A 23,639-nucleotide genomic window follows, 5' to 3' on the forward strand; every position below is an offset into this window, starting at 1 on the left:
GGCTATAAGGGATTATGTGGTTAGTTTTTGTCTTTGTGTCTTTGTGTCTCTGTGTCTCTCTGGTAAACATGGTCTGGCATAGTCTGACATAGTCTGACATACTCAAAACACACACACACATTAATTGTAATATTTTTTCCATTTCATACAATATCACCCTAACAGGGACCATGACCATGGCCATGACCGGCCGACCATCCCGTCCGCCTGTCCGTCTCTCCCCGCCATCATACCAGTCTTTTATATCTGTACATTTCCCACAAAAACCCAAAGAAGAACAGTGCCGTACGTACGCATCACCATCCAACATCACCTCCCCTTTGCCCTTTCCCCGCAACCATCCCCCCCCCCCCCCCCCCATATACCAAATGAGCCAGCCGGCCATCAAACAATGTCTTTGCAACAACAAGCAGCCAAATCGAGCCAAACCAAAAATCGAGACCAAAACCAATAAACCCAACGCTTGTTGATGTCCCGTGTCCCGTGTACCGAGATAAAGTCCGTGAAAAAAAGGCGGAGGGACACATACGAGATGTAAAAGAAGAAGAAAAAAAAACACCATACGACGCCCGGGGAACATGCGTATGCGGGACTTAAGACAGGACAATGGTGGAACGCCGGAGTGACTTCTCTGCGCGGTCTGCGTTCATCGTGCCAAGGACGTGCGCCGCCGAGTGAATGACAAATCGATGCCGATAACAAAACAATTGCAAAAACGGAAAATGACGCCTCTGCTGAACGTGTAGTAAAATCTTCTTCTCCCTTGCCTCATCTTTTCAAAACGCTTGCCTCTACTTCCCAACTCGTCGTGCCGTTCGTGTGGTTTTTTCAACGTCGTTTTTTTGTTTTCGTATTTTCTTCTAGTCGGTCGAGCACGACCTGCCCTGCCGATGGACCTGCAGTGGTGGCGGATCGAGGTCATGATATTGCTTCGGCGTCGGATTAATCAAACTGGGGTTTTCTGGCCTACACCATGTCCATAGTCTTAGCCCTTCGGCTTGGTTCCTTTCGGAGACCAAGCCTTCTCAATACCAAGCAGATAAAACAATGCTCCTATCAACCTCCCTTACGCTCAGAAGCATTGGCAGGCATAGGCTCTCCAGCCGTCTTCTGCTCAGCCTTCGCCTTTTTGCTCTTGCCCTTCTTAGTTCGGCCCGAGCCTTGCTGTTGCCATCCATTGGAGGTATTACTTCCAGTGTTTGGCTTGTGCCCATTGCTCTGCTGGCTGCTCTTCTGCTGACCGTTACGGCTGTCCTTGCCATTGGCGTGATTTGGGGCGGCATGCGAGGCTCGACGGTGCTGCTGACCGTTGTCTTTTGCATGTGGCTTGCTCCCGTTGACCCATTTATTCAGGTCGGAAATCCGACTAGCGGAAGGAGAAGGAGTGCGTGTCTCATACACTGGCGACAGCAACGGCAGAGTGGCGGATTTGATCTCCTGGGGTTCCGGCCGTGGCGTATTCGACGTCTCTAAAGAGGGAAGACCATTTACAAAAGCAGGGGTTCGCCACGCTGGAGCAACTGTACGAGTAGGTGATATATCCTCTTCGAGATTGGCACGTCGTCCGCTGCCTGCCTCATAGTTGATCCAGCCTTCAGAAAAGGTAGAAAACGGTTGCTGGCCCTCGCTAGGGACTCGCGCCAAGCCGTTGGACTCCATGGCCGGGCTTGTCTTCATTGACCCGTTCACAATCTGTGGACTTCTATTCTCCATCGATTTCTGTCGTTGCATTTCTTCGTACACCATTTGCTGTTGCTCCTGTAGCTGGCCGATTTGATGCATGGCTTGGCTGTTGTCAACGTGCATGCCAAGGCCAGACATAATAGACATCTCAGGTGGGACGACATCAACGGTGTCGCTCCGTAGGCGTGGCTGCGTTGGAAATGAGCCATTCACTATGACTGGACCACTATCGACAGGTGGCCGTGCCGAATCAATGCGTGCCTTGCGTTGCTCGTCAGCAGGAACACTAGGCTGCTTGACACCGGTGGAATAGCTTCTCAGGTGTCCACCGAGAGGGGAAGGCGATCTTGACACTCTTCGCAGTGCGGTGTTCAGAAGAGGCTGTGTGATCTCTGAAGAGACGCGCCGGCGGCGTTGTGCCAATTCACTGAACGATGGGATCTGTGATACAGCGTATTCCTGCAACGGACGGGGTTGTACGGGCGAATCTGCAACGTAATAACCCACGTGTTCTTTCGGTATAGTCTCTACGGATACAGGTACAGCAGCAGCAGGCTCTTGCTGTTTTGGCTGTGGAATGGGAAGGTATGGTACCTCTGTCGTGGGCTGTGTGCCTGGTGGATCATGTGTAGTTGAGCGAGTGATGGGATATCCAGGGAAGCCAGTAGGATCCGGAATCTGGGGCACAGGTGGGTAGCCTACCATGACAGGTTGTTGGGGCAGGCCTCGCGGAGGCTGCGAGTGGGAACGAAGGTTACTAGTTTCGCTAGCATTAGAAACTCGATGGCCTGCTCTTCGCACGCCAGGGGCACTATTACTCAGTGAAGGAGAAGAGGGATTCGTCCGTGTTCCGTCCTGGGAGCCAGCAGCATCGGGCGGTGATGCATTGTAGAAACCAGGATAATGGTACAGAAAGCCTGGAGGAAAGGCATTTGGCGGTATGCCAAGCTCGGCCAGGCGAGGACTGTGGCCATTCATGTATGCCGACTTTTGAGGCGAGCCACTGGTATTATGTTGGGCTCGGTTCTGGGCTTGTGCGTGCGCGATTGCGTGAGCATGCTGCTGAGCAGTCCGTACCTGGTAGGCTTGCTGAGCATGTTGTTGAGCGGCGAGCTGAGCACGCAAGGAGTTGGACTGCATCTCGAGCATCTGGTACTGCTGGTACAGCTGGTCATGCAGTTGCTCCGGGAGACCCCTTGGGATGCTAAAGTACTCTGAACCAGGCGCCCCGTTGATAGGTGGACTATGCAGAAACGGCCGATTTTGGCTATAGTTGGAGCTATTCGAGGATCTCCTGCTGTTGCCTTGCTGACTCTTGAGGCTGAGGCCACCTCGACCTCCTCGTTGATTCGATCCTCCCCGTCCATTACGAATCGGGACACTGGAGGTAATCGTTGCCTTTTGCGACTGCGGCTTCTGAAAAATCGATGTCGACTTTTCTTCTGGCGGATACTCGAATTGTTCACAGGCCTTGGCCAGTTGTTGACCATCAGCGAGGAGATCGAATGCTCGACGTAGCTCCAGATGAATTCCACGCCACGCATATCCGTCTGCCGAATTTCCCAGATTTCGGTCCGTGTTGAATGGCTCCTCAACGCAAAGACGGTTTACACCTTCTTTCTGGCCACCACCGGGGTGCCACCCCTTCTCTTCACGCTTGATTCTTTTGCCTTGCCGCACGGAAATGGCTTCTTTTTCATAATCTACCTCGTGGCCATAGGCTCGGAAGAAATGGAAGAGCAAATTCCCCAGGCTCTGCTTGTTCTTTGCGCCAAATCCTCGCAATTTCTCCACATCATCTGCAAAGCTGGAAAGTGACGGCTGGCCAGTGCTCTTGTCTATCTGTCGATGAGGGAGCTCATGCAGAACGGGCAAGATCGGCGGATCTTGTGTTTGAAGGAAATTCAAGATTAGGCAAATCCAAGTATACGAACTGATCGTGCCACCGATGCCTGATGCCTGTTAGATGTGTTCTTCAAGAATGGTTCGCTTTGTGGAGGGGGGAGCTCACCGGCGTCATTGAGGATTCGCCGCTTTGTCCAATGCTTGATAATCATGGCCAGTGGGCGTACACGTTCATCCAGCTGAATGTACGTCTTGATCATGCGCGTATTCTCGATTGCGGCAACGTTGTTCACGTTGATGTCACATGCAATGTGCAGCTCTGGGTCCCAGACTTTTACTATCCGGACCTTGGCGGCTGGTATACACACGACTCGTTCCATGCCATCTGTGGCGAGGTTAGTATTTGTTTGACTCGAGAGTGAGAGAGAATGCCTACGTTTGTCCAGTGCCTCGGCGAGCGGATGCACTTCTTCCAGCCTTTTCATGGGCGTCTGAATGCAAATGTCGACTGATAGCATGTGTCAGTAGAGGGAGGATCTCCTAAGGTTAGGGTATAATTACCATCACTCTCGGCCGTCCAGAGCATGTTTCCTGAAGAGCCAAAGACGAGCACCTTCATCTCAGCACCAGGAAATTCAAGCTCTAGAATGCGTTCCACCTTCTTCACAAACTTGTCGCGAATATCCTCGTCGTGCTTGGTCGGCTGTATCCGGTCGTACAGTTCACGCATGTCGCCACTTAATTTATCATCCTCGTGGGGGTCCAATGTCTTCTTCGGCTCCTCCTTGGCCGGCTCCAGCAGCTCGTCCGACTGATAGGGCACTCTTCTCCGGCCCAGCATGCCTACGTTTGTCTCGAACTTGCACTTGAAGGGGCGCGCTGGCCGAAGAGTGGGCATGGCGCTGTTTGCCTCGGAGGCGACAGAGCGCGGCGAGTGGCTGCCCAAGCCGCTATTTGGGGATGGTGATCGGGAGCGCGTCTCATATTTGCGTGGCACCTGCATTGGGGTGGAGGGCACGGAGTTCGAGTGTTGTGAGACGAGCGAGGGGCGCTGCTGCTGCTGGACGCGTGCTTGGGCGCCCGGCTCGTCCTGTTTGCTGCACATGTCTGGCACGCCGTTTGATGTCATCGTCGGCGCGCTGGTGAGCACGCTACGTTTTGGCTCCTTATTCCCATCTGCAGTATCTCTGTGCGTCGGGGCTGGCTTGGACGGGGGCTTCTTGGGGGCGGCGCGGGCAGCGTCCCGCAGGGGTGGCGGACTCAGGGAGTGAGGAGACACTATTACGGCGGGAAAGGGCGTGTGGGCGGCAGACTGATGTAGTTCGTCGATGCGCGCCAGCTGCAAAAAGGGGTGCAGTAGTAGATATGGGGGCGTGTTGGCCGAGTGTGAGTGCGAGTGCGAGTGCGTGTGCGTGTGCGTGTGCTGGGGATACGAGGGAGACCAGAGGCCCGTGGGCACCTGCTCGAAAAAGGCGGCACACTCTCTGGTGCGTAGGCTGGTCGGATGAATCTTGGGTGGATGCTGGGTGTAAAGATGCTGCGCGTGGTGGCCGTGGTTGCTCATCAACCTTTGCGGCCCCAGAGAATCGCGGTGCTAGGGGAGGGGGTGGCTGCTGGTGCTGGTGCTGGTGCTGGTGCTGGTGCTCTGTTGCTGATGCTGCTCGCCGTGGTGCAGGCGGTCGGCGTGGTCGTGGCTACAAGAGCAATGCTCTCTCGCAGAGCGAAGGAGGGCAAGTAAACAAGAGAGGGCCGGCGCTCGCTGGTGCACAAGAGAGCCAGAGCCGGGACCACAAGAATTGGGCGTGGTTGTGGGTTCTATGTGCTGTGACCCCTGCTGCAGTGACCAGTCTACACTATGTAGGGCAAGAGAAGTCTAGAGAGCGGCCCCTCGAGAGACGATTCGCTGGAATTGGACGCGGACTAGAGACTGGGGACTGGGGCTGGGGAGGGGGGGGGGGCAGACAAGGCGGGCGGGCGAACAAGACCAAGCAAGCGCTGAACAATGATGGGCGTGGGCGTGTTGTGTTGTGTGGGTGTCAGACTGTGGGTGTGTAGTCTTGTCTGTCTGTGTGTCTGTCTGTGTGTGTATGTGTGTCTCTGTGTGTGTGTGTGTGTGTGTGGAAGAGAGAGAGAGAGCGAGAGAGTGGGAGAGAAGAGAGAGAGAGAGAAAGACACAACAGGCGGGGACAGCAGGCAGGCGAAGCGGGAGAACAGACGACAGCTTAGTTGGAGGCTCCTCGAGAGAAGCAGCGGAGAAGAGGTTATGTGCGGCAGCATGCATGGATCATGGCCCGCTGGGCAAATGGCCCCGTTGACAGGAGGAGGGTTCAACGCACAGAGCACAAAGTCGTCTTGGCCCAGTTGGGACCGACGAGCGCCCTCGCCTTACTCGCGACAGGGGGCGCCTTTTTGATAGTAGAACAATATAACCCCCCTCCTCCTCCACTTCCTCCTCCCCTCCCCCCACCCCAATTATCTCGGTACTCTGGACTCTAGAGTCCATTCCAATCTACTATATACATGCGCCGTCTTTTCCAAGAGCCTCTCCTTTCTCTCTCTCTCTCTCACACACACACACACACACTCACATACTCTCTCTCTGGGCCGGGGTGGGTGGAGGAGGAGGGGGGAACATAAAGAAGCAGCCGCGCATGCACCTCCCGCCCCCCAAAGTGACGTTCCCATGAAAGCTGGCTGGCCTTTTCCCTTTTTCCCCATGACAGCCTCGTAGTCATTCGCAGTCATGGATTGCCGTCAATGAGCTGTCGCAGTAACGGTCGGCCGGTGCTCAAAGGTCAGGCAGGGCACAAATAAGGTACATAACAATAGACAGCGTGCGCCCCTTGGCCACTAGACCCAACCTGCTACGGGCCTTCCCCCGCGCCATCAAAGGCAGACAGAGACAGGACAAGGGCAAAAGCAAAACGACCGCCCACTTCAGCCCCATTCTGTTTATCGCCAGTAGCCAGTGGGCAGAGGGGTCCTCTATCCTCGCAGGCCGTCAGCAGTCATCGGCGTTTTCGTGCGCCGACTGGGAATCGCAGAGGCATGAGCGTGGTTGTAGAGTAGGTTCTGTACACAAGGGCATAGGGTAGAAGGGCGCGACTACCTAACCTAGAAGCACCCTTGGTCGGTTGTGAGGTGGTCACCCCTGCCCTCCCAGCAGTTTGACTGGCGCACCTGGCCAAGACGGTACCGCCACATACAGTTGGGTTGGAGCTTATCCAATACGGTGTGGGCGATCCCGCCGGTAGTCATCTTTGTTCTGGCCGCCGCTCGAACCAGTGCAGTCAGCCTGGGATTGCCATGATGCACCAAGGCCTCTCTACACCGTCTACACCGTCTACATACACCGTGTGTACAGGTATGTGCCATGTATTCGTAACCCCAGAGTACCTATGTAGTATGTCTGGGGCAGGGCTAGAGTAGGGTGGGTACCGGGAATCTACCGTAGAGCACAGGGCAAGCGTAGACTTGATGGGGCCAAGGTGCTGAGTGTACAGCCAATCTTGGGGCGGCAAAAAGGCGGAGTGCTGAGCTGAGCTGATCAGGCACGAGCATGCGTGATCAAATCATCCGTCTGAGACGGAGAGAGGGTGGCAAGGCCGTGCCAAAAGGCTGACTGATTCGTGTAAGATGGATGGCGTGGGATTGGGGAGCGAGGTCAGACTTGTCCGTGTGCCATTCCACTGTGGCGACAATAGTATATCGCAAATGGGATTGGGATTTGGGGAGACACCGGCCAGGTCCATGGTCCAAGAGGAGATTCGGCCAGGGATATAGCCAACCTTGTACTCGATGCAGTCGTGTGCCGTGCAGTCTGTGTTGTACTGCGCTGTCTCGTCAGCGTCAGCGGCAGACCTGTGGACCTGTACCCGGCTTTCCGATCCTAACGATCCCATCTACTATGGAATCTGGATGGGACGATGCAGGGACGAGCGGCCGGCTTCAGGGTTTGCCCACACCCACACGTTGATTTACACTTGAATGCTCCGAGTCAAAGGAACACCTGCTCATCTGCAAGCTGCTGCAAGCTGCCAGTCTCCAGAAGTCCAGCCCTCCCCTGGCTGCGCCCGTGAGAATACAGAGTTGCTTTTTCTCCTTCTCTCTCTTCCTTCCTTCCTTCCTTCCTTCCTTCCTTCCTGTCCATGTTGCCTGTCCGTCCACATGTACAACACACATGGCTGACCATGTACCTGTGCTGGCCACGGAGGAAGATAAGCAAGTGTCTCGCATTAGCTGCCCCCGTTACATGTCCCATACCTACAAGCAGCCCTGGAGAGGAGGCATGTGCCCTGCCGTAAGCAGCAAGGGAAGGTGTGTGCTTGGGTAGAGTAGGGCAGGTGCAGGTGGTCGCTACGGCTGGCGGGAAAGCGCGAACGCGATGTTGAGTCGTACGGCTGGCGTTGGGAACCATGTCGGAAGGTGGGAGGTCGGAAGGAAGGAGCAGGCTGGCTTTGTCATTGCCGAGGCAGCCCACGCTGGGAGCCCAAAGAAGACTTGGCTAGACCCCTCTGTGCCTTTCGGACCAGGCAATCGTCATCAATGCTGAATTTCGAACCATCATGTTTAACACTCTACAAGCCACCCATTGCCCTACTCTACGTACTCTACCCCACTTCCTTATTCGCTCTCTTTCCTGCCTCCCACACCAAGCTCCACTCGCACAAGAAGAACATTTGCGTTGGCCTCCAACCATGGTCCAACAAAGAATTCGTACGTCCCCTTCCCTCCACCCAGAAACGCCCACCCACGCCGGTCTGTCAATGGTGTAGATGATCAATCAGCTCATGTGTATACATTAAAGCGAACCCTGCACTTTTGTAGGTTGGAAACCAACACGTGACGCATCACCACATGTTCTGATACGCAGCCAGCGTCTGCGACTTGCAGGAAAAATTCCGCCCGGCCATCCACGCATTTCCCAAGGTGGTAGCAACAACGCAGAAATTACTCAAAGCCAGTAAGTTGTCGAAGAACCAAGTCGTCCCTATCCCGGCCTTGTTCCACGATGGCGCCTCATCATGATGGCAGTCAAGACGGCGGCTTTCGTGCTACCTGCCCAATCCAGCCCTGGCCTGCCCTATTCTTCTACCAACACGCAACACAAAAAAGCCCACCTCGCTTCAAGTCACTGCAACGTTCCACCGTCCTTCTATCCGGAACACTTTCCGGTCCCCGGGCTGAGAAATTCATGTAGGCCAAATCTTGAACATACCAGTCTTTGCCACAACACAGAACAGAGCTAGGTTAGTCCATGGCATGCCCCGGTCTTCGTCCGTCTGCTAACCTTCTCACCTCTTGCAGGCTTGGGGAGACATGTCCAGAGTTGAAGCTGGATGCACCGGGTGGTATCAAAACAGTCTGCCACTTGGACAAAACACTCTTCTCCATGATGTGAGCTGGTTCCCCCAACCCATAGGCTCTCCCTCCTGACATGGGATCAGCACACCAGAGGTTCAACAGTCGCTGGACTCGCTCAAGGCTGAGGGTCCCTTGTCATGCATCCTAGTCGGCATTGAAAGCCACATCTGCATAACACAGACGACCATTGATCTGCTCAATGCTGGCCACAAAGTCTACGTCCTCGCAGATGGAGTGAGTAGCTGCAACAAGGAAGAAGTACCCATCGCCCTGGCACGGCTGAGGCATGCGGGCGCCATTATCACCACCAGCGAGAGCTTCATCTACGAACTCGTCGGCGATGCAGGAACTGCCGAGTAAGCCATGAACCCTTCTTCTTCAAGCAAAAGGCACTTCTATCCGCCATGGCGTCACACAGCTAATCCACCGCAGGTTCAAAGAAATCATCAAGGTCATCAAAGAGACCAGTGCAAGCACCAAAGAAACAATGCAGACCCTCTGTAAGATCTAAACCTCGAAGGACAGATTTCTTCTTCTCAGCCACGCAAATATATTCGGTCGGAAGTTTTGCAGCACCAAAAGCAATGGGCAGGTAACACAATCTTTGTACATTTTTGTTCATATCATACAACATAGAACCGTCGCCATGTATCCGAAACCTTTCACCAGAACTATTTAGCCCAACACACTACATGTTGCAGCTGGAGAATCCTTGACCTTTTCCTAGCACATGCACCACACCTATCCACCCATCCACCTACACTCTTTGCACCCAAATGGGTGTCTTGCATGCATATACAATATGTAGTATGGAATGGATGTGTTTCGTTTTCCGGGATTTGATGGGTTTTGAAACTTGCCTTTTTTTTTTCTTTTTTCTTACTCCTCCTTCTCCTCCTCCTTCTTCTTCTTCCATGTCCCGTAACACACACTGACGAACTATATCAATCATTCCCTACAAATAGATGTTGGTCTCCTAATGTGCTGTTTGCTATTTATAATTGCTCATTTGTTTAGATGGCTAATGTGTTAAGCCTCGCGTCCCCTATGTTGATATCTGAAACCTACCCCCCTCCTCTACACAGTGAACGAACTATTCACTCCCTCCCCACAATCCGATTCTTGTCTACCAACACCTCCCTTGCCATTTCCAATTGCTCGTCTGTTTTGACGACTAATGTCTTGAACCTCGCATCCCTCGCACTAATGTCGGTAACCACCTCGTCTCCCACCTCCCCCCCATTCCTCCTCTCATCCAACGCAAACCCCAAACACCCCACCGCCCTCACAACCTCGCCCCTCAACCTCGCCCCCTTCTCCCCGATCCCGCCCGCAAAAACCAACGCATCCACCTCACCCTCCAACTTTACAAAATACGGCGCCACATAATTCACCACGCGATCGACCAAGATGCGAAACGCAAGCACATCAGCCTCACGCTCCGACGCACTAATGGCCCCAAAGTCCGTGGTCCCCGTCAGACTGCTCCACCCGCTCTTCTTATTGAGAATGTCCTCGGCCTGGGTGATGTGCATGTGCGCACTCGAGCTGCGCGACGGCTTCCCCGCCGCATGCGTAAAGTGGAAAATCAGGCTTGGATCGATGGAGCCGGAGCGTGTGGCACCGGGGAGTCCAGCAAGAGGCGTGAGTCCCATGCTTGTGTCGAGGGATTGGCCGCCGCGGATACAGCATGCGCTTGCGCCGGAGCCGAGATGCAGGGCGATGAGGTTGAGGCTGTGGACTGGTTTGGCCAGGTGGGCGGCTACGGCGCGGACGATGAAGGCGTAGGACAGGCCGTGGAAGCCGTATTTGCGTAGTTTGTTTTGCTGGGCCACGGCTGGGTCGATGGGGTAGGTGTTGATGTGGTTGGGGAGGGTGGCGTGAAAGGCCGAGTCAAAGTAGGCAATGTTTTTGGCGTGGGGGAGCATCCTCGCCACGGCGCGGACGATGCTGAGGGCCGGGGCGTTGTGGAGCGGGGCGAGGTCGGAGAGGGCTTCGATGTGGTGGTAGGTTTTGGAGTCGATGATTTGGGAGCGTGGGTAGTCGCCGCCGTGGACGACGCGGTGGCAGGTAAAGTCTATGTCTTCCATTTTTTGCAATTCCACGAGCCCGTCATCTGCGGTCAGGTGCTCGAGTATGCAGCGGAAACCATCTTCCTGCGAGGCCACATTTTGGATTTCTCGGCCTATGATGGTTTCGGGGCCGCGCTTGTAGTTTAATTTTGCGGGTGGTGCTGTGAGGCCTTCTACGGTTGCTTCGGCGAGTTGGATAGGTGTCGTTGTGCTGCTGCTGCTGCTGCTGTTTGACGGCGTTTTGTAGACGGAAATCTTGACGCTCGAGGAGCCGGCGTTTATAGAGAGAATGATCTCGGGCATGGCGGCTGTGGGTGTTGGGATTACTTCTCTTGTGGTGTTTCTTTTCTTTCTTGTCAATGGGACGAGGTTTTTGCCTGCAAGGTCTCGTACTGAGTATGTTTTATCAAACAAAAGTCCCACTTGTATGCAATCCAAAAGATCAAGGTAAGTGCAATGATACTCCCAAATGCTGATGGTTCACACTTGTTGTTCACAGATAGGAGTCAGAATAATCGGAAAGATGGGACCGGTTAGTTTTGGTCTCCTCCAACCACTTTTCTTCACTAAGTTGCGATTGCAGCCTATTTCGTCATACAGGACGCACTCGGGGTTTAGAAAATAGCACGTCCCGCTTTTTCCCAGATTTGGACATTTCCATTGACTGTGTTCGTCTGCCTATAGTACGTGACAATCGGTTTTCCTGGTGCTCCTATCGTTAACTGAAGAGTGACGTCATTGCGATGACATTTGACACTATTGGACCTAGGTATGGAGTTCCGCACTAACAACATATTGCTTACCACCAACGTTCGAACAGAATGCTACAAGACGCTTAGCGAAATCAATCATCAGCCAAAGGATATTGGTAATGCCTCTGTTACCCCGCAGTTTGACGAGTATTGCCAGGTGGTACGAATTGCGGGGAAGGTGGAATACATAGACAAGAACGCCGATAATGATCTTGCCATGATCACTGAGTATCATATACCATTTTCTGTTACAACAATCTTGCTGATTAGTACGTGAAATTTCAAGCAACACACAATGTTTGACGAGAGACGAAATGCCTACATTACAGGTAAGACCGCTCTCTAAACGAGGATTGACGCCAGCCCTGGGAATTGCGGACTCTCTAAAACTTGATAGGCGGTGCCAGCGGCATAGGAAAGGCTCTGACAGTCAAACTCCTAGAAACTGGCTGGCGAGTGTTCGTCGCAGACCGCGATTGTTCGAGCGTACAGAAACTCGCAACCAGGCAGCATCAGCGAGACTTGGTACTCGGCTTTACTCAGTGCGAAGCGTCATCGTGGGAATCACAACTCGAAGCCTTTCAAAAAGGGCTCGACTTCCTAAAGGGAAGGATCGATTTTGTGGCGCCTATCGCTGGCATTGGTGAAAAGCAATGGATTCCTTTTAGTGGTCAAAGCGATACCCTTCCAGTTGGAGAATTCGCAAAGCCAGACCTAAGTGTCGTGGACGTTGACCTGACCGGTGTACTATATACAATCTCCCTGGCAGTTCAGCAGTTCCGTCGTCAGGACATTGCCAAAGAAAAGCAGTGGCAGAGTCGTGGCAAGATAGGCCTTGTAGCAAGCGTATGCGGCTTCTACTGCGTGCCTGCTTTGCCGATTTATACAGCGGCCAAACATGCCTTGGTCGGGCTTACGAGGAGCTATGGTAAGCTGTTACAAGAGGAAGGCATAACGGTCAATGCCGTCGCTCCCCATGTCGTTCGCACGGCCATCAGTTCGGATGAATTTTACGATAAGCTGGAGGCCGAGGGTCTTCTCACGCGAGGGCGCAGTTCATATGACCATGGAATTTTCGGGGATATACTGAGTGGCCACGGAAGTGGACAGGTTTACGAGTGCGGGCCGCAAAGCGGGAGCTGGAAATTACGGCAAGGAGCCGCGTACCTAGATGAGGAAAGTAAGACGTGTTGCGAACTTTTGCAGCAACGAGCGAGAGGTTTGCACTATGTTTCGAGCTGACGCAATTCCAAATGGAAACACTCGAGAATGGCATCTAGGAACGGTGAGAGTTGGCCTCATGAGCTGGAGTGTATTTTCTGCTAGTAGGCTGACGGAGTCAAAGCGACACGAAAGTTAGTTCATGTTGATAGCAATGTTAGGTAGAGATTGTCAATTGCAAGTCCGTGAGGTCCACGGGCAGCTAATATTAGCGTGCACGTGTCATGCTAGGCATCTTACAAAGCTACGCTCCAACCTCAGTGCACACTTTACACGTCTAACATGACTCTCGACTTCAACGATTGCCAAGTCTCAATGTTTATGGTCGCACGACTATAGAAACACAGCTTCGACGAAAACTCACATGAGCACTGATAAGCAAGAAGCGTCTTAGGTTACACCATTGAGCGTGGTTCTTACACGGTTCAGGGATCACCATACCAAGTTAGACTTGCCAACGATCACTACCATATAACGACTCCACGAGTAACGCAAAACCAGCATTATTATTGGATGGTCAGTTTTGCCGCAGCAAGCCCGGACATGGGGGCACCAGCAGTCACGAGAAATCACCAGCTGGCGCCGGCTACTCCAGAGAGATCTGCAGGATGCGACACGAAGACCGGCATGGTCTCTTCTGCGCGTAGCAGCATAGTGTCAAGCTTTGCGCAAGTGATTATCCGGATATATCTCACGCCACACGCAGGCTATGCGATCGTGAACAAGGCTCGAGGATGGGAGTTCTTGCCTCGACCTGGAATGGCGTTCACCAGGGGGGATCAGATAAACGACCTTCCAAAACGACCTTCCAGAGCCCCGTGGTGGGCAATCTTGAAACTGCCGACGACAGCAAAGCTTGACCCTGATACTGGCCATGGACAAGCCATCAAATGGCATGCAATTAAGATCTGTGGCTCGATGCCAAGAGCTTTGGGGATTCACATACCGTACAAGGCAACCGCTAGACTCGATAGGGTACTGCCTTGAGAAATCCCTCCACATCGTCGTGCTGCTGCTGGCTATGGCGTGTTTGTAGCTGGCTGTCGGGCTAGAAGAACGCTTGATGAGCTCATCAGTTTGGTCCGTTGAGGGCTGGAACCGACGTTACGAATGACTTTGCGGCTAAGCCTGCCCATTGCATATCTTTACTTAACGCACAGATTCCCCCGCACAACCGGTCGTTGATTAGGTATTCAAGCCTTGCATCTTGACACTACTCTCATCAGTCTCGTTTTAGATACCTCCTGCGGTTCTTGTGCTTCTCGCATAGAGTCGTTGTGTCATCCCCTGATTTCCAAGTCACCACTGGACCTCGTGCTATTCTTGCAGAAAGTCACCGGACACGACAATCTGAGCTGCCTCGTGATTCTATCGGGTTATTGTGCCACCCGAAGTCATCAGCAGTATCAGCTCCTGGCACCATGTCCAACGACGTCTTACTCCTACTGGGCGCGGCTTTTGTAGCCAGTACTGCTTTCTTTCTGCTCCAACAACGCAGGCGAGTAACACTTGTGGATCCAATTCTGAATCAGTTGACCAATGGCCGGAGGAGAGTGTCCGCTGCTAAAACCCCCCCTCGATCGCTTTCGCCAAGTAAGAAGCAGCGTGAGCCGCAAGAGCCGGACTACTCGAGTACTTTCCCTCCATCCAGACGCTTCGCATTGGCCGAGACTGAGCTGGCCTCCAAACTGGACGTAACACGGACGGGAATCGCAGCTTCCAAGCCTAACTGGACAAAGAATGTTGTACCACTCGAAGCATCCTATCTGGACATGGACGGATCCAGGTTCACACCATGTGAATTCTCAATCAACGAGATCAAAGCTCTCGGGAACTTCCCAGACTACGCTGCGCTCAGTGGAGTCCCCCTACCACAGCCCTATCCAGAATTCGACATAAAGAAAGCCCTTCCACGCCCATACCGTCCGTTCCGATGGATGTATCATCAGACAATGTGTCAGTAGCCTGAGAACAAGTTGCTCGGTTCGAAAACGAACGTCCTTTGCATATACTAACATTACTTAGCACTCACCAAGATGGAAACAGACTGGTGGCTAGAACTCGAAAACACGTACGAAGAGCGCATCAAGCAACGGCAACAACTATACGCAAAACACGGCAAGGCTGTACTCCAAGCACTTCCCGGCTCTGAACTAGCATGCAAAGAGTTGATGGAGATGGCGTTGCAGTTCTTGTGCGCACGCTATCCCCAGTACTTCAGACTAGACACGACCAAACAGATATTTCACAACGGGATATTAAAGACGGAAACAAACCTCGCCGATACACCACCATTACACGTCCTGCTCAACAACATACCCGAAGACTTTGCCATAATGCTGCGAGACAACAAGAGCGGCTTCTACCTTTTCCGCGCCGGAATCATCTGCAGCGCATTAGGTTGGAACGTCGCCTCTAAGATCGGTCTACGACTCCATGAGATCCACGCCCCCATCCCAGACTACCGAGAGAAGATGCAATTCTCCATGGACAGGTAATCGATCCGCCCCTCCCACACCCTATCAAATCACACAACATAACCAACTAACACCCCTCCGAACAAAAGATACTTTGCCAAAATGCCCGCCGACAAGCCCATCCAACGCGGCTCCTGGGGTCTAGAAATCGACCAACCCCTATACATGCCCCCCGGCGACCCCCACGAAGCCCACCGCAGTACCCAGCTCCCCAACCTCGACCTCTCGCGCTGCCACCTGCGCGTAGACTGGCAGACGCTGCGCCGCCTGCCCCTCTCCGCAGGCGTCGTGTTCAACTTCAAAGCGCTGTTTACGCCCGTGACCGAGTTCCGCGACGAGCCTTTCATCCCGGGGATCGTGCTCAAGGTGCTCAACGAGGGAAAGAGAAGTCTGATGGAGTATAAGAATACGTGGCATGTGGAACATGTGGTGAAGCCGGCGCTGGAGCAGTGGCACGGCGAACAGGTGGATCGGGGTCTGGTGCCGAGGGATTGGGAACCGCATACGTTGGAGGAGAGTCCTTGGTATCCGGGGTGGGAGCAGAGTTGGCGGCGGAAACAGGGGTTTTAGGTAATGTGTATGATGGGTTGTGGGTGAGTAGGGGTGTACAGAGGAATAGGAGGGACCAGATACGGTGAATGCAGTAAGTAGCGCTTGAAGCATGGAGTAAGGATTGGTGCCTGTATGTCCACCCCCTCAGAGCCTAGACGCAACGCTAGTCCAGACGAAAGTCGCGGGTCTGGCAGGCAACACGCGCATGCTTGATGTGTACCGCGAGCCTCACATTTGCGACTAAAGCCCTGAGTAGCGTTGTCACACGCCAATGCGAATAACGATCTCTTCTCCTTCCCCCCACCTCTCTCTCTCTTCCCCCAGCGTCTCTCTCCAGTGTCTGATTAGCACCGGATCTATTCATCGTCGCTCCGCATAAGGCAAAAACACTTGTGTTCAGTTGCCTGTTGTCACTGGTCCGCAAAGCAGCAAAGCAGGCAGTTGACGTTTTTCAGCGACTTCACCGATTGGATGTCCATACAGGTACAGCTCCAGTCATCATATTCTTGATTGGATGGGCCGCGTTAGCGTCCACGTTGTATGACAAGATGACGCAGCCAGGCTATAATATGCCCCCTGTCGATATCGACGACTGAATGTCCATTGTATTAAATGATTGCATCATGGAGTTGTTTTATCTAGCTTGCGAAACATCAAAGATGCTAGGGCTAGGTCTCCGAACCGGTGCTTGTTCCTGAACACCGCCCAAGGCTAACGTGGACATGGTGACTTTGAGGAAATAAGTTCTTGTGGCATGAAGAGGAAATGAGGATTCGGCTCAGACCAGCGAGAAGAAGATGAGCAAGAAGACGCAGAAATACCACCAGGTGCTAACGGCAAACAGCAAGGAAACAACCAAAACTGCCATAGGAGCAACAACTTTGGAGAGGGCTAAGATTGCGTCTCAGACGACCATGGTCTGTCTTTGTCCTTTTCCTACAGCCAGCATTCCGTCGGCGGAAGAGGATACTTTTCTCCGGTGTTCGTGTTGGCTGAAGGACGATGGGAGAACCGCCTGATCATGCTCCTCAGTTGGGCAGATTCTGTTCCGTGGTCAGAAAGCCCAGCGAGCTTCGATACCAACTGAAGTTCACACTATACCTGATAAGTAGTCTGCGTTGTCGCCTGTATGGGCCTTTGACCACCGCATCGAGGCTGAGAATCATCAGCTACCGGAGTTGGCTTCGCCATTTGCAATTTGGTAAAGGCCATCGGACGATTTCGATATTCGCTCAAGGCCGCTCGTTTGTGGGTGACAGCAGAAAGGTTGTTCAGCCTCTGAATCAGATATACAAAACACGAACTGAGTTATTCAATCTCTGGAGGTTGCGTGAAGGCCTTCCCTATATATACCTAGCCTGACATATACTTTAGTGAGCCCATATGGTCCATTGAGGACCACGCAAGGCGACGTGTGGAGAAAACGACATCGTGTTCTCCAATTCATCGTACACCGCTCGGGTTCGCAATGATTGAATTGGATAGTGACCGATCTTACGAGCACTAGCATGGTTGTGCCTATGCTGAATATTCTATTATGATGTTGTGTACCTTGAGTATGCAATTGAAACACGGGAGTGGAAATCTCGCGCAACCAATGATTGTACCGTAGCGCTAATCGCTCCGTAGGTGCATCTGCCCCAAGCCCTCATGTTCATAGATAGGTCTAAGTCTATATCAAACATCATGTGAAGATACTCTCAAGCAACACTGTCACTATCACTGTTAAGGGAGTCGGTTCTGGTTGCATCCGTCCTGGCGCAGGGTCCTTCGTGCACGAATCCTTGGCGAACAGTGGTTCCGTGGTACAGACCACAAGCGATGAGGCACCGCAACCAGGAATTTGTATTACTTCAGACATGAATAGATAATTTTTGATTCAGTAGGTTCAGGGTGCTGAGTTCTTGGTTAACTGAATTCACTCGCCGAGTTGGAGTCTTTTCGCAACTTGGCAAGATTTTGCACCGCCATCGTTGTTGAGATTGAAGTATTGAATTCCGCCGGTGATGAACATCCTAGAACTCGGTATCATGTGGATAGCTTGGTGGTCAATCATCCAGGTTGTTGCCGAGCTTATCACCGACTAAACAGAGTGTGAATGTCGACGAGGCAGGTAGCTACTCGAGACGCGGGATCTTACAGCTGCTGTGTACCATGTGCCAAAATGGCTGTCAGCATCAATCAAGCTTGTGCTTCGAGTTTTTCTCTGGGAAGAGACATAACTCTCCACCGATGATGGATGTGAATTGCGCATAGCGTACCCTGTACATCACAAATATGGCCAAAACAAGCTACATCAAAGCGAATGTGGATGTTCGGGTAAACAGAGCTCCAAAGCCATGTGATTTCTTTAAAGTTTGTCGTTGGTGATACGGTCCTTGCTGCATCTTTTGCTCAAAAGAGAATAGAACACCTCCGTAGCCGCCAGATGTGTCCATGATGGTCGGGTGATGGCGACTCACTTCTGAGCCTGCCCTAAAAGGACGTCTTGTAGCACTAAAGGACAGCAATAGAATACAACTCACAGCTTGTAGGTTCTCTCACTTATCGTCATCGGTGTTCTCGACGTGGGATGGTTCAGAGCAACTTTGTAAGTACTCCTAGAAAGTGAGGAGAGTTATCCTTGTTGAGAAGCTGTGGAACCCAGATTCTCTACTATCAACAATCGCATGTGCATGAAATTTGGGGTGTCAGTTGCCAAAAGGAGTCGGAAACTTAGTCTGCAGGTCTCCGGTTGCATTGTAGGATAGTTTCTGATATAGACCTCTTGTATGGGGGAACTATGCAGTCGAATCCCAAGAAAATTGGACTGGACGATGTAGAGGGATGCACAGTCCATAAGTCTGAAACGACTTGCTGAACGCACATGATATTGAGTGGTGCTGTGAGAGGTTGTCTGTTAGTGATGAGGTTGATGTGCCCCAATTCAATTTTCGAGGAGATGATGCAGCCAGCATGGCGGGATGCCTTTTTCTGCACCCCTAACCAGCTTAGCTATACATTCTCGGTGTTCATGTGACACATTTAGATAGAGGGAGGTGATGGACACAAGAACATCCCTATCATCCGCAAATGACCGGAAGAAGGTATGCCGTATGATCAATGTAATGGGCCATCCAGTCCATACTATATTTGGAACCTATCATCTGGAATTGCGGCTGCGGCTGCCAGCGAGGAGGAAATTGATCGGTCCGTGGCGATGACGGTACAGACACAATGAAAATGCCAAAACATGCCGCAAACAGACGCGCAAGCAAGCTACGAAGGGCAAACTGTGATTTCGAGGCATAGCAACAATGAAGCTCAGCTCGTTGTGACGGTAGGAGAAAGAATTCACTGGTGACTGACAGAGCAGGTGAAGAGGTGAGACAGCGAAAGGATGTTGTGTTGTGGCATGTGATGGAGTTTTGGGTGGGGCAAGGCACAAAGCGGGTTACCGGTAAGATGCCCATGACGTATTTGCTGTGGCTGTTGTACTCTTAGAGTACTCTATGTGTGGCTGAAGCTTCCCACGAGCAGCAAGGCACCACCGTTCGCCGCCACCCCGCCATGACCCCTCCATGCGCCCGTCCCCCCGCCCAAGTACCGTGACCTTTGTGGCTGCATGCCCCAAACTGCCAGGGCATCCTCATCACACATACTATACACACATGCACACACTCCCTCTCTCTCATACATACTCCCATACTCATTCGACAACCCCCTACACACAAAACTATCTTCCGCATACGTCAACATGGCCTACAACTTCGTCCGCTCTTACATAGATACCTTCCGCGAGCGAACCGCCGCCATCAGCCACACCTCAACTTTCCGCGAGACGGGTCAGATTACGCCAGAAGAGTTCGTGCTTGCAGGCGACTTCCTTGTCTTCAAGTTCCCTTCGTGGCAGTGGGCCGATGCTTCGTCACCCGCAAAGCGCGTCGCTTATCTGCCCGAAGGCAAACAGTTTCTGGTAACGCGCGGCGTGCCCTGTCATCGTCGGTTGGACGACAACTTTGCTGGCGAAGCTGGGCAGGATGAAACAATCGTTCGTGACGGATTTGCTGCTGGGGAAGGCGCGACCGACGATGATGGCTGGCTTCGGACTGGTGGCATGGCAGCAAGCCAGGAGGCAAAGGTGCGCGACGTACGGACAGTCGACGAGAGCGGCAACCTGGGCGCAGCTGAAGAGGATGATGAGATCCCAGACATGGAGGATGATGAAGACGACGAGGAGGCGATTATAAGAGATCCGCAGGCTGGCTCAGGCACCAAAGCGTAGGATCTTCCAATGCTCGGCGCTGGTGCATGAGAAGAAACGCATGCTGACAGTGGGCTAGTCCTCTGCGAACGTACACGCTCTACATCACTTACTCGGCCCACTACCGTACACCTCGATTATACCTGTCCGGATACGGCTCAACTTCAGTACCGTTAAAGCCGCAAGAGATGATGGAGGACATTGTGGGAGACTACAAGGACAAGACCGTCACCATAGAGGACTTTCCCTTCTTCGAGCACGCACTGAAGACTGCTTCAGTACATCCCTGTAAACATGCTTCCGTCATGAAGGTGCTGCTTGATCGCGCGGACGCTGCGCTCAAGCTACGGCTTACCAAGCTCAAGGCAGGCAAGGATGTCAGCAAAATCGACAGTGGCATGGAAGGTCTTGTGGACGATACGCGGCTACTCAAGTTGACTGAGCAATCGAAGAACAAAGACGGCGATGAGGGTAAAGACGACTGGGAGGTGCTTAGTGAAGGTGGTGACGATGAGGTCGCTATCCGAGTCGACCAATATCTCGTTGTCTTCCTAAAGTTCATGGCTAGGTTAGTTAGCAACCTCAAGTTTCAACCATCTAATTTTCGTGCAGACGCTAACATGTAACAGTGTCACACCCGGCATAGAACACGATTTTACCATGGGTGTATGATGACCTACGGTTTCGTTTCTTTCCTCTACCTTATATTGAGTAAGGGAAGTTTTCATTCTAGTGCCAATAGGTCTGCCGTTCTTTTGCTGTCTGCGCCTGTTAGAGCGGACAAATTAGGCGTTCAAACGTATGTGGTGTTACGACACCGCACTATTCGAGCTGAATTAGGAATTACAACTTCGTTATCCATGAAGCCGACCAGGTACATGTCTTTGGCCACGCAAGATCGTTAGTCTCCTTCGACTCGAACTACGCGACTCATAAAGTCAACCATTGTAGTAGTCCCATTTTTCCCACACTTAATCCCTGTCATCCCGCAACCTTGCGATCATCAAGCACACACGCTGCATGATAGATGGCCAAGCGACCTCGATAGGATGGTCTGCTTTTCGCTATCGGCAATCGCGATTGAAAATCAAGAACTTATCAACTCAAATGTACAATAGGAACGAGTGCTGTGCCTACAAAGAAAGCAGTTCATGTAGGAAAAGTGGAACACGACGGGAATGCAAAGAGGGGAATATCTTGGGACATGGCATAAGCTAACGCTGATCCACAAAGATCCGAGGCACTGATTTGATCGGTGTGATGGCCTAGCATTACGGCAATTTTGATACAGGCTTTAAGAGATGGGACTACCTCGGAATGTCTATTACGCACGCATCTGGTGGCCGGGCCCTCAGACAATTCTCAACAGCTTGACTAGAAGCCCTCCTCTATCATAACTGTAGCACATTCACCATTCTCGAACCACATACTACCAGAATGGGAGGGTCAAAACCTTGGCCTCAGGTTCCTGTCGGGAACAAGGACCATACCGACGCTTCCGTGGTCATCATTGGAGCTGGCATCTCTGGTGAGATGATGGATGCTTTCCATTGCATTGATTGCTAATTGAACAAGGCATGTGTATGGCAATCGACCTCATCAAGCGCAATCAGTGCCACAACTTCATCATCGTCGAAAAGTCCGCCAGTGTTGGTGGGACGTGGTACGATAACAAGTATCCCGGCTCCTGCTGCGATATTCATAGTATTCTATACTCGTACTCTTTTGAGCAGAATCCGAATTGGACGCGCGAGTACCCTGGCCAGGAGGAAATCCTCGTACGTTGACCGAGTGACCCTTTTCAGGACAATCAATCGAGACTGACCAGCTTGATTCTTGAAGGACTATCTGCGCAATGTGGCGAGGAAATATAACCTGTACAAGTACATACGTTTCAACACGTCTGTCGATGCGGCAACATGGGACGACTCGAAGAACAGGTGGAATGTCGACGTCAAGGTCACTGGTGGCAAGGAGGCGGAGTTCAACCCAGAGTACAGCATTGAGTGCGATTACCTGATCTCAGCAGTTGGCCAGCTCAATCAACCACGATACCCAGATATTGAGGGCTTGGCGGATTTCGAGGGCAAGGTTATGCATTCAGCAAGATGGGACTGGAGTCATAGTCTTGAAGGGCAGAAGGTGGGAATCATAGGGAATGGTATGTCTGCCCAGGGCTTCAATCATAATCGATACTAAAATGCATCTCGTCTAGGCGCAACAGCAGCACAGATTATCCCCGAAATACTTCCTGCAACATCCTCACTGACAGTCTATCAACGCTCCCCCAACTGGGTCATTCCCCGCGCCGACGGTCCTGTCAGCGCCCTAAAACGCGCGGTACTCAAATATCTCCCACCAGTGCGTTGGCGCATACGCAGCGGCATGATGGAATTCCGCGAATCCTTCCACGAAGCCGTAACAGACGGCAACAGCGGCTTTGCCGGCCTCGTCCGATCACTGTGCCTCGACATGATGAAAACGCAAATCCCCAACCGACCGGATCTCTGGGCGAAACTAACGCCAGACTACAACCCAGGCTGCAAACGCGTCATCATCTCAGACGACTACTATCCTGCAATAGTACAAGACAAAACAGAACTGGAAACCAGAGGCATCAAAAAGATTACCAGAACCGGAATCGAAATGAACGATAGCACACACCACGAGCACGACACCATCGTCCTTGCCACCGGTTTCCGAACCGTAGAGTTCCTGCACCCCATCAAAATCACAGGAACAGGGGGTACATCGCTGGACTCGCTCTGGGCAAAAGGTGCCTCTGCCCTCTACGGCACCACCGTGCCCTGCCTCCCCAACTTCGGCATGTTCTACGGCCCCAACACCAATCTAGGCCATAACTCAATTATCCTCATGATCGAGGCGCAGTCCCGCTATCTCAACACACTCGTGGCCGCTGTCCTCGATGCGCGCAACCGCGGACAGAGAATCGGGATTATGCCGTCGCAGGCGCGCACGGATGCGTTCAACGAGCGGATCCAGGAGGTGTTGCAAAAGAGTAGTTTTGCAGATGAAAAGTGTCAGAGTTGGTATAAGAATGCTGAGGGGAGGATTACGGCGAATTGGAGTGGGACCGTGGTTGAGTATCAGGAGGTGTTGTCCAAGGTAGATTGGGAGGATTTTGTTACGACGGCGGAAGTGAGTGGAGATGAAGGGAAGGGGGCGGAGAGTGTGAGGGCGAGTCAGGTGGTGTTTGGGAGTGGAAGGCAGGAGACGAGGGTTGGCAGGGTGAGGGAGGAGTCGGTGGTTAGTAATACGACGTTGGTGCTGGGTACGCTGAGTGCGGTTGCAGCGGGGGTGGCATGGGTATATAGGGAGAGGCTGCCGAAGAGGTTTGCAAGGTAGAGTTGGGAAGCTGGCGATGTGGTATAAAGTATGTGGCTGTGGAAGTAATCAAGGCCAGCAATCG

At 52.5% G+C, this 23,639-nt stretch overlaps 9 protein-coding genes across 9 annotated transcripts; 6 read left to right on the forward strand and 3 right to left on the reverse strand.

Moving 5' to 3' along the window:
• Window positions 1-110: 110 nt before the first annotated feature.
• IAQ61_007223 (uncharacterized protein) lies at window positions 111-5,885 on the reverse strand. The gene is made up of 4 exons (XM_066097491.1): window positions 4,090-5,885; window positions 3,965-4,036; window positions 3,695-3,913; window positions 111-3,635 (listed from the first exon to the last, which is right to left on the reverse strand). Exons 1-4 carry the CDS (start codon window positions 5,090-5,092, stop codon window positions 1,057-1,059), a joined length of 3,873 nt encoding a protein of 1,290 aa, XP_065952533.1. The 5' UTR covers window positions 5,093-5,885; the 3' UTR covers window positions 111-1,056.
• Window positions 5,886-6,362: 477 nt separating this feature from the next.
• On the forward strand, window positions 6,363-6,932 carry IAQ61_007224 (uncharacterized protein; the record flags this gene model as incomplete). Its single annotated transcript, XM_003840788.2, has 2 exons — window positions 6,363-6,593; window positions 6,819-6,932. Coding segments are annotated over 2 exons (345 nt in total), but the record flags the coding sequence as incomplete, so codon positions are not given.
• A 168-nt stretch (window positions 6,933-7,100) lies between these two features.
• Window positions 7,101-7,430, reverse strand: IAQ61_007225 (uncharacterized protein; the record flags this gene model as incomplete). Its single annotated transcript, XM_066097492.1, has 1 exon — window positions 7,101-7,430. One exon carries the CDS (start codon window positions 7,428-7,430, stop codon window positions 7,101-7,103), a length of 330 nt encoding a protein of 109 aa, XP_065952534.1.
• A 795-nt stretch (window positions 7,431-8,225) lies between these two features.
• Window positions 8,226-9,403, forward strand: IAQ61_007226 (uncharacterized protein; the record flags this gene model as incomplete). The annotated part of the gene is made up of 7 exons (XM_066097493.1): window positions 8,226-8,244; window positions 8,336-8,351; window positions 8,406-8,491; window positions 8,729-8,777; window positions 8,836-8,925; window positions 8,976-9,248; window positions 9,325-9,403. The coding sequence occupies 7 exons, from the start codon at window positions 8,226-8,228 to the stop codon at window positions 9,401-9,403; spliced, it is 612 nt and encodes a 203-aa protein (XP_065952535.1).
• A 586-nt stretch (window positions 9,404-9,989) lies between these two features.
• IAQ61_007227 (uncharacterized protein) lies at window positions 9,990-11,267 on the reverse strand (the record flags this gene model as incomplete). The annotated part of the gene is made up of 1 exon (XM_003840785.2): window positions 9,990-11,267. The coding sequence occupies one exon, from the start codon at window positions 11,265-11,267 to the stop codon at window positions 9,990-9,992; it is 1,278 nt and encodes a 425-aa protein (XP_003840833.2).
• Window positions 11,268-12,011: 744 nt separating this feature from the next.
• Window positions 12,012-13,412, forward strand: IAQ61_007228 (uncharacterized protein; the record flags this gene model as incomplete). The annotated part of the gene is made up of 4 exons (XM_066097494.1): window positions 12,012-12,045; window positions 12,114-12,644; window positions 13,285-13,315; window positions 13,367-13,412. The coding sequence occupies 4 exons, from the start codon at window positions 12,012-12,014 to the stop codon at window positions 13,410-13,412; spliced, it is 642 nt and encodes a 213-aa protein (XP_065952536.1).
• A 946-nt stretch (window positions 13,413-14,358) lies between these two features.
• On the forward strand, window positions 14,359-15,984 carry IAQ61_007229 (uncharacterized protein; the record flags this gene model as incomplete). Its single annotated transcript, XM_066097495.1, has 4 exons — window positions 14,359-14,435; window positions 14,490-14,893; window positions 14,963-15,431; window positions 15,504-15,984. The coding sequence occupies 4 exons, from the start codon at window positions 14,359-14,361 to the stop codon at window positions 15,982-15,984; spliced, it is 1,431 nt and encodes a 476-aa protein (XP_065952537.1).
• A 3,520-nt stretch (window positions 15,985-19,504) lies between these two features.
• ATG3 (E2-like enzyme) lies at window positions 19,505-20,881 on the forward strand (the record flags this gene model as incomplete). Its single annotated transcript, XM_003840782.2, has 3 exons — window positions 19,505-20,226; window positions 20,289-20,777; window positions 20,839-20,881. Exons 1-3 carry the CDS (start codon window positions 19,571-19,573, stop codon window positions 20,879-20,881), a joined length of 1,188 nt encoding a protein of 395 aa, XP_003840830.2. The 5' UTR covers window positions 19,505-19,570.
• Window positions 20,882-21,646: 765 nt separating this feature from the next.
• On the forward strand, window positions 21,647-23,575 carry IAQ61_007231 (uncharacterized protein; the record flags this gene model as incomplete). The annotated part of the gene is made up of 4 exons (XM_003840781.2): window positions 21,647-21,737; window positions 21,785-21,987; window positions 22,052-22,370; window positions 22,425-23,575. The coding sequence occupies 4 exons, from the start codon at window positions 21,647-21,649 to the stop codon at window positions 23,573-23,575; spliced, it is 1,764 nt and encodes a 587-aa protein (XP_003840829.2).
• Between the last annotated feature and the right edge of the window lie 64 nt (window positions 23,576-23,639).

Source organism: Plenodomus lingam (genome assembly GCF_022343315.1).
Source record: "Plenodomus lingam strain CAN1 chromosome Unknown contig_27, whole genome shotgun sequence".
Taxonomy (NCBI): Eukaryota; Fungi; Ascomycota; class Dothideomycetes; order Pleosporales; family Leptosphaeriaceae; genus Plenodomus; species Plenodomus lingam.

Bases quoted from the DNA above. Each gene is read 5' to 3' on its own strand.
- IAQ61_007223 (XM_066097491.1), bottom strand. From the start codon at position 5,092: ATGAGCAACCACGGCCACCACGCGCAGCATCTTTACACCCAGCATCCA. The intron at 4,037-4,089 runs GTAATTATACCC...ACATGCTATCAG, and splicing joins CTGGACGGCCGAGAGTGATG to TCGACATTTGCATTCAGACG. The intron at 3,914-3,964 runs GTAGGCATTCTC...ACCTCGCCACAG, and splicing joins CGCCGAGGCACTGGACAAAC to ATGGCATGGAACGAGTCGTG.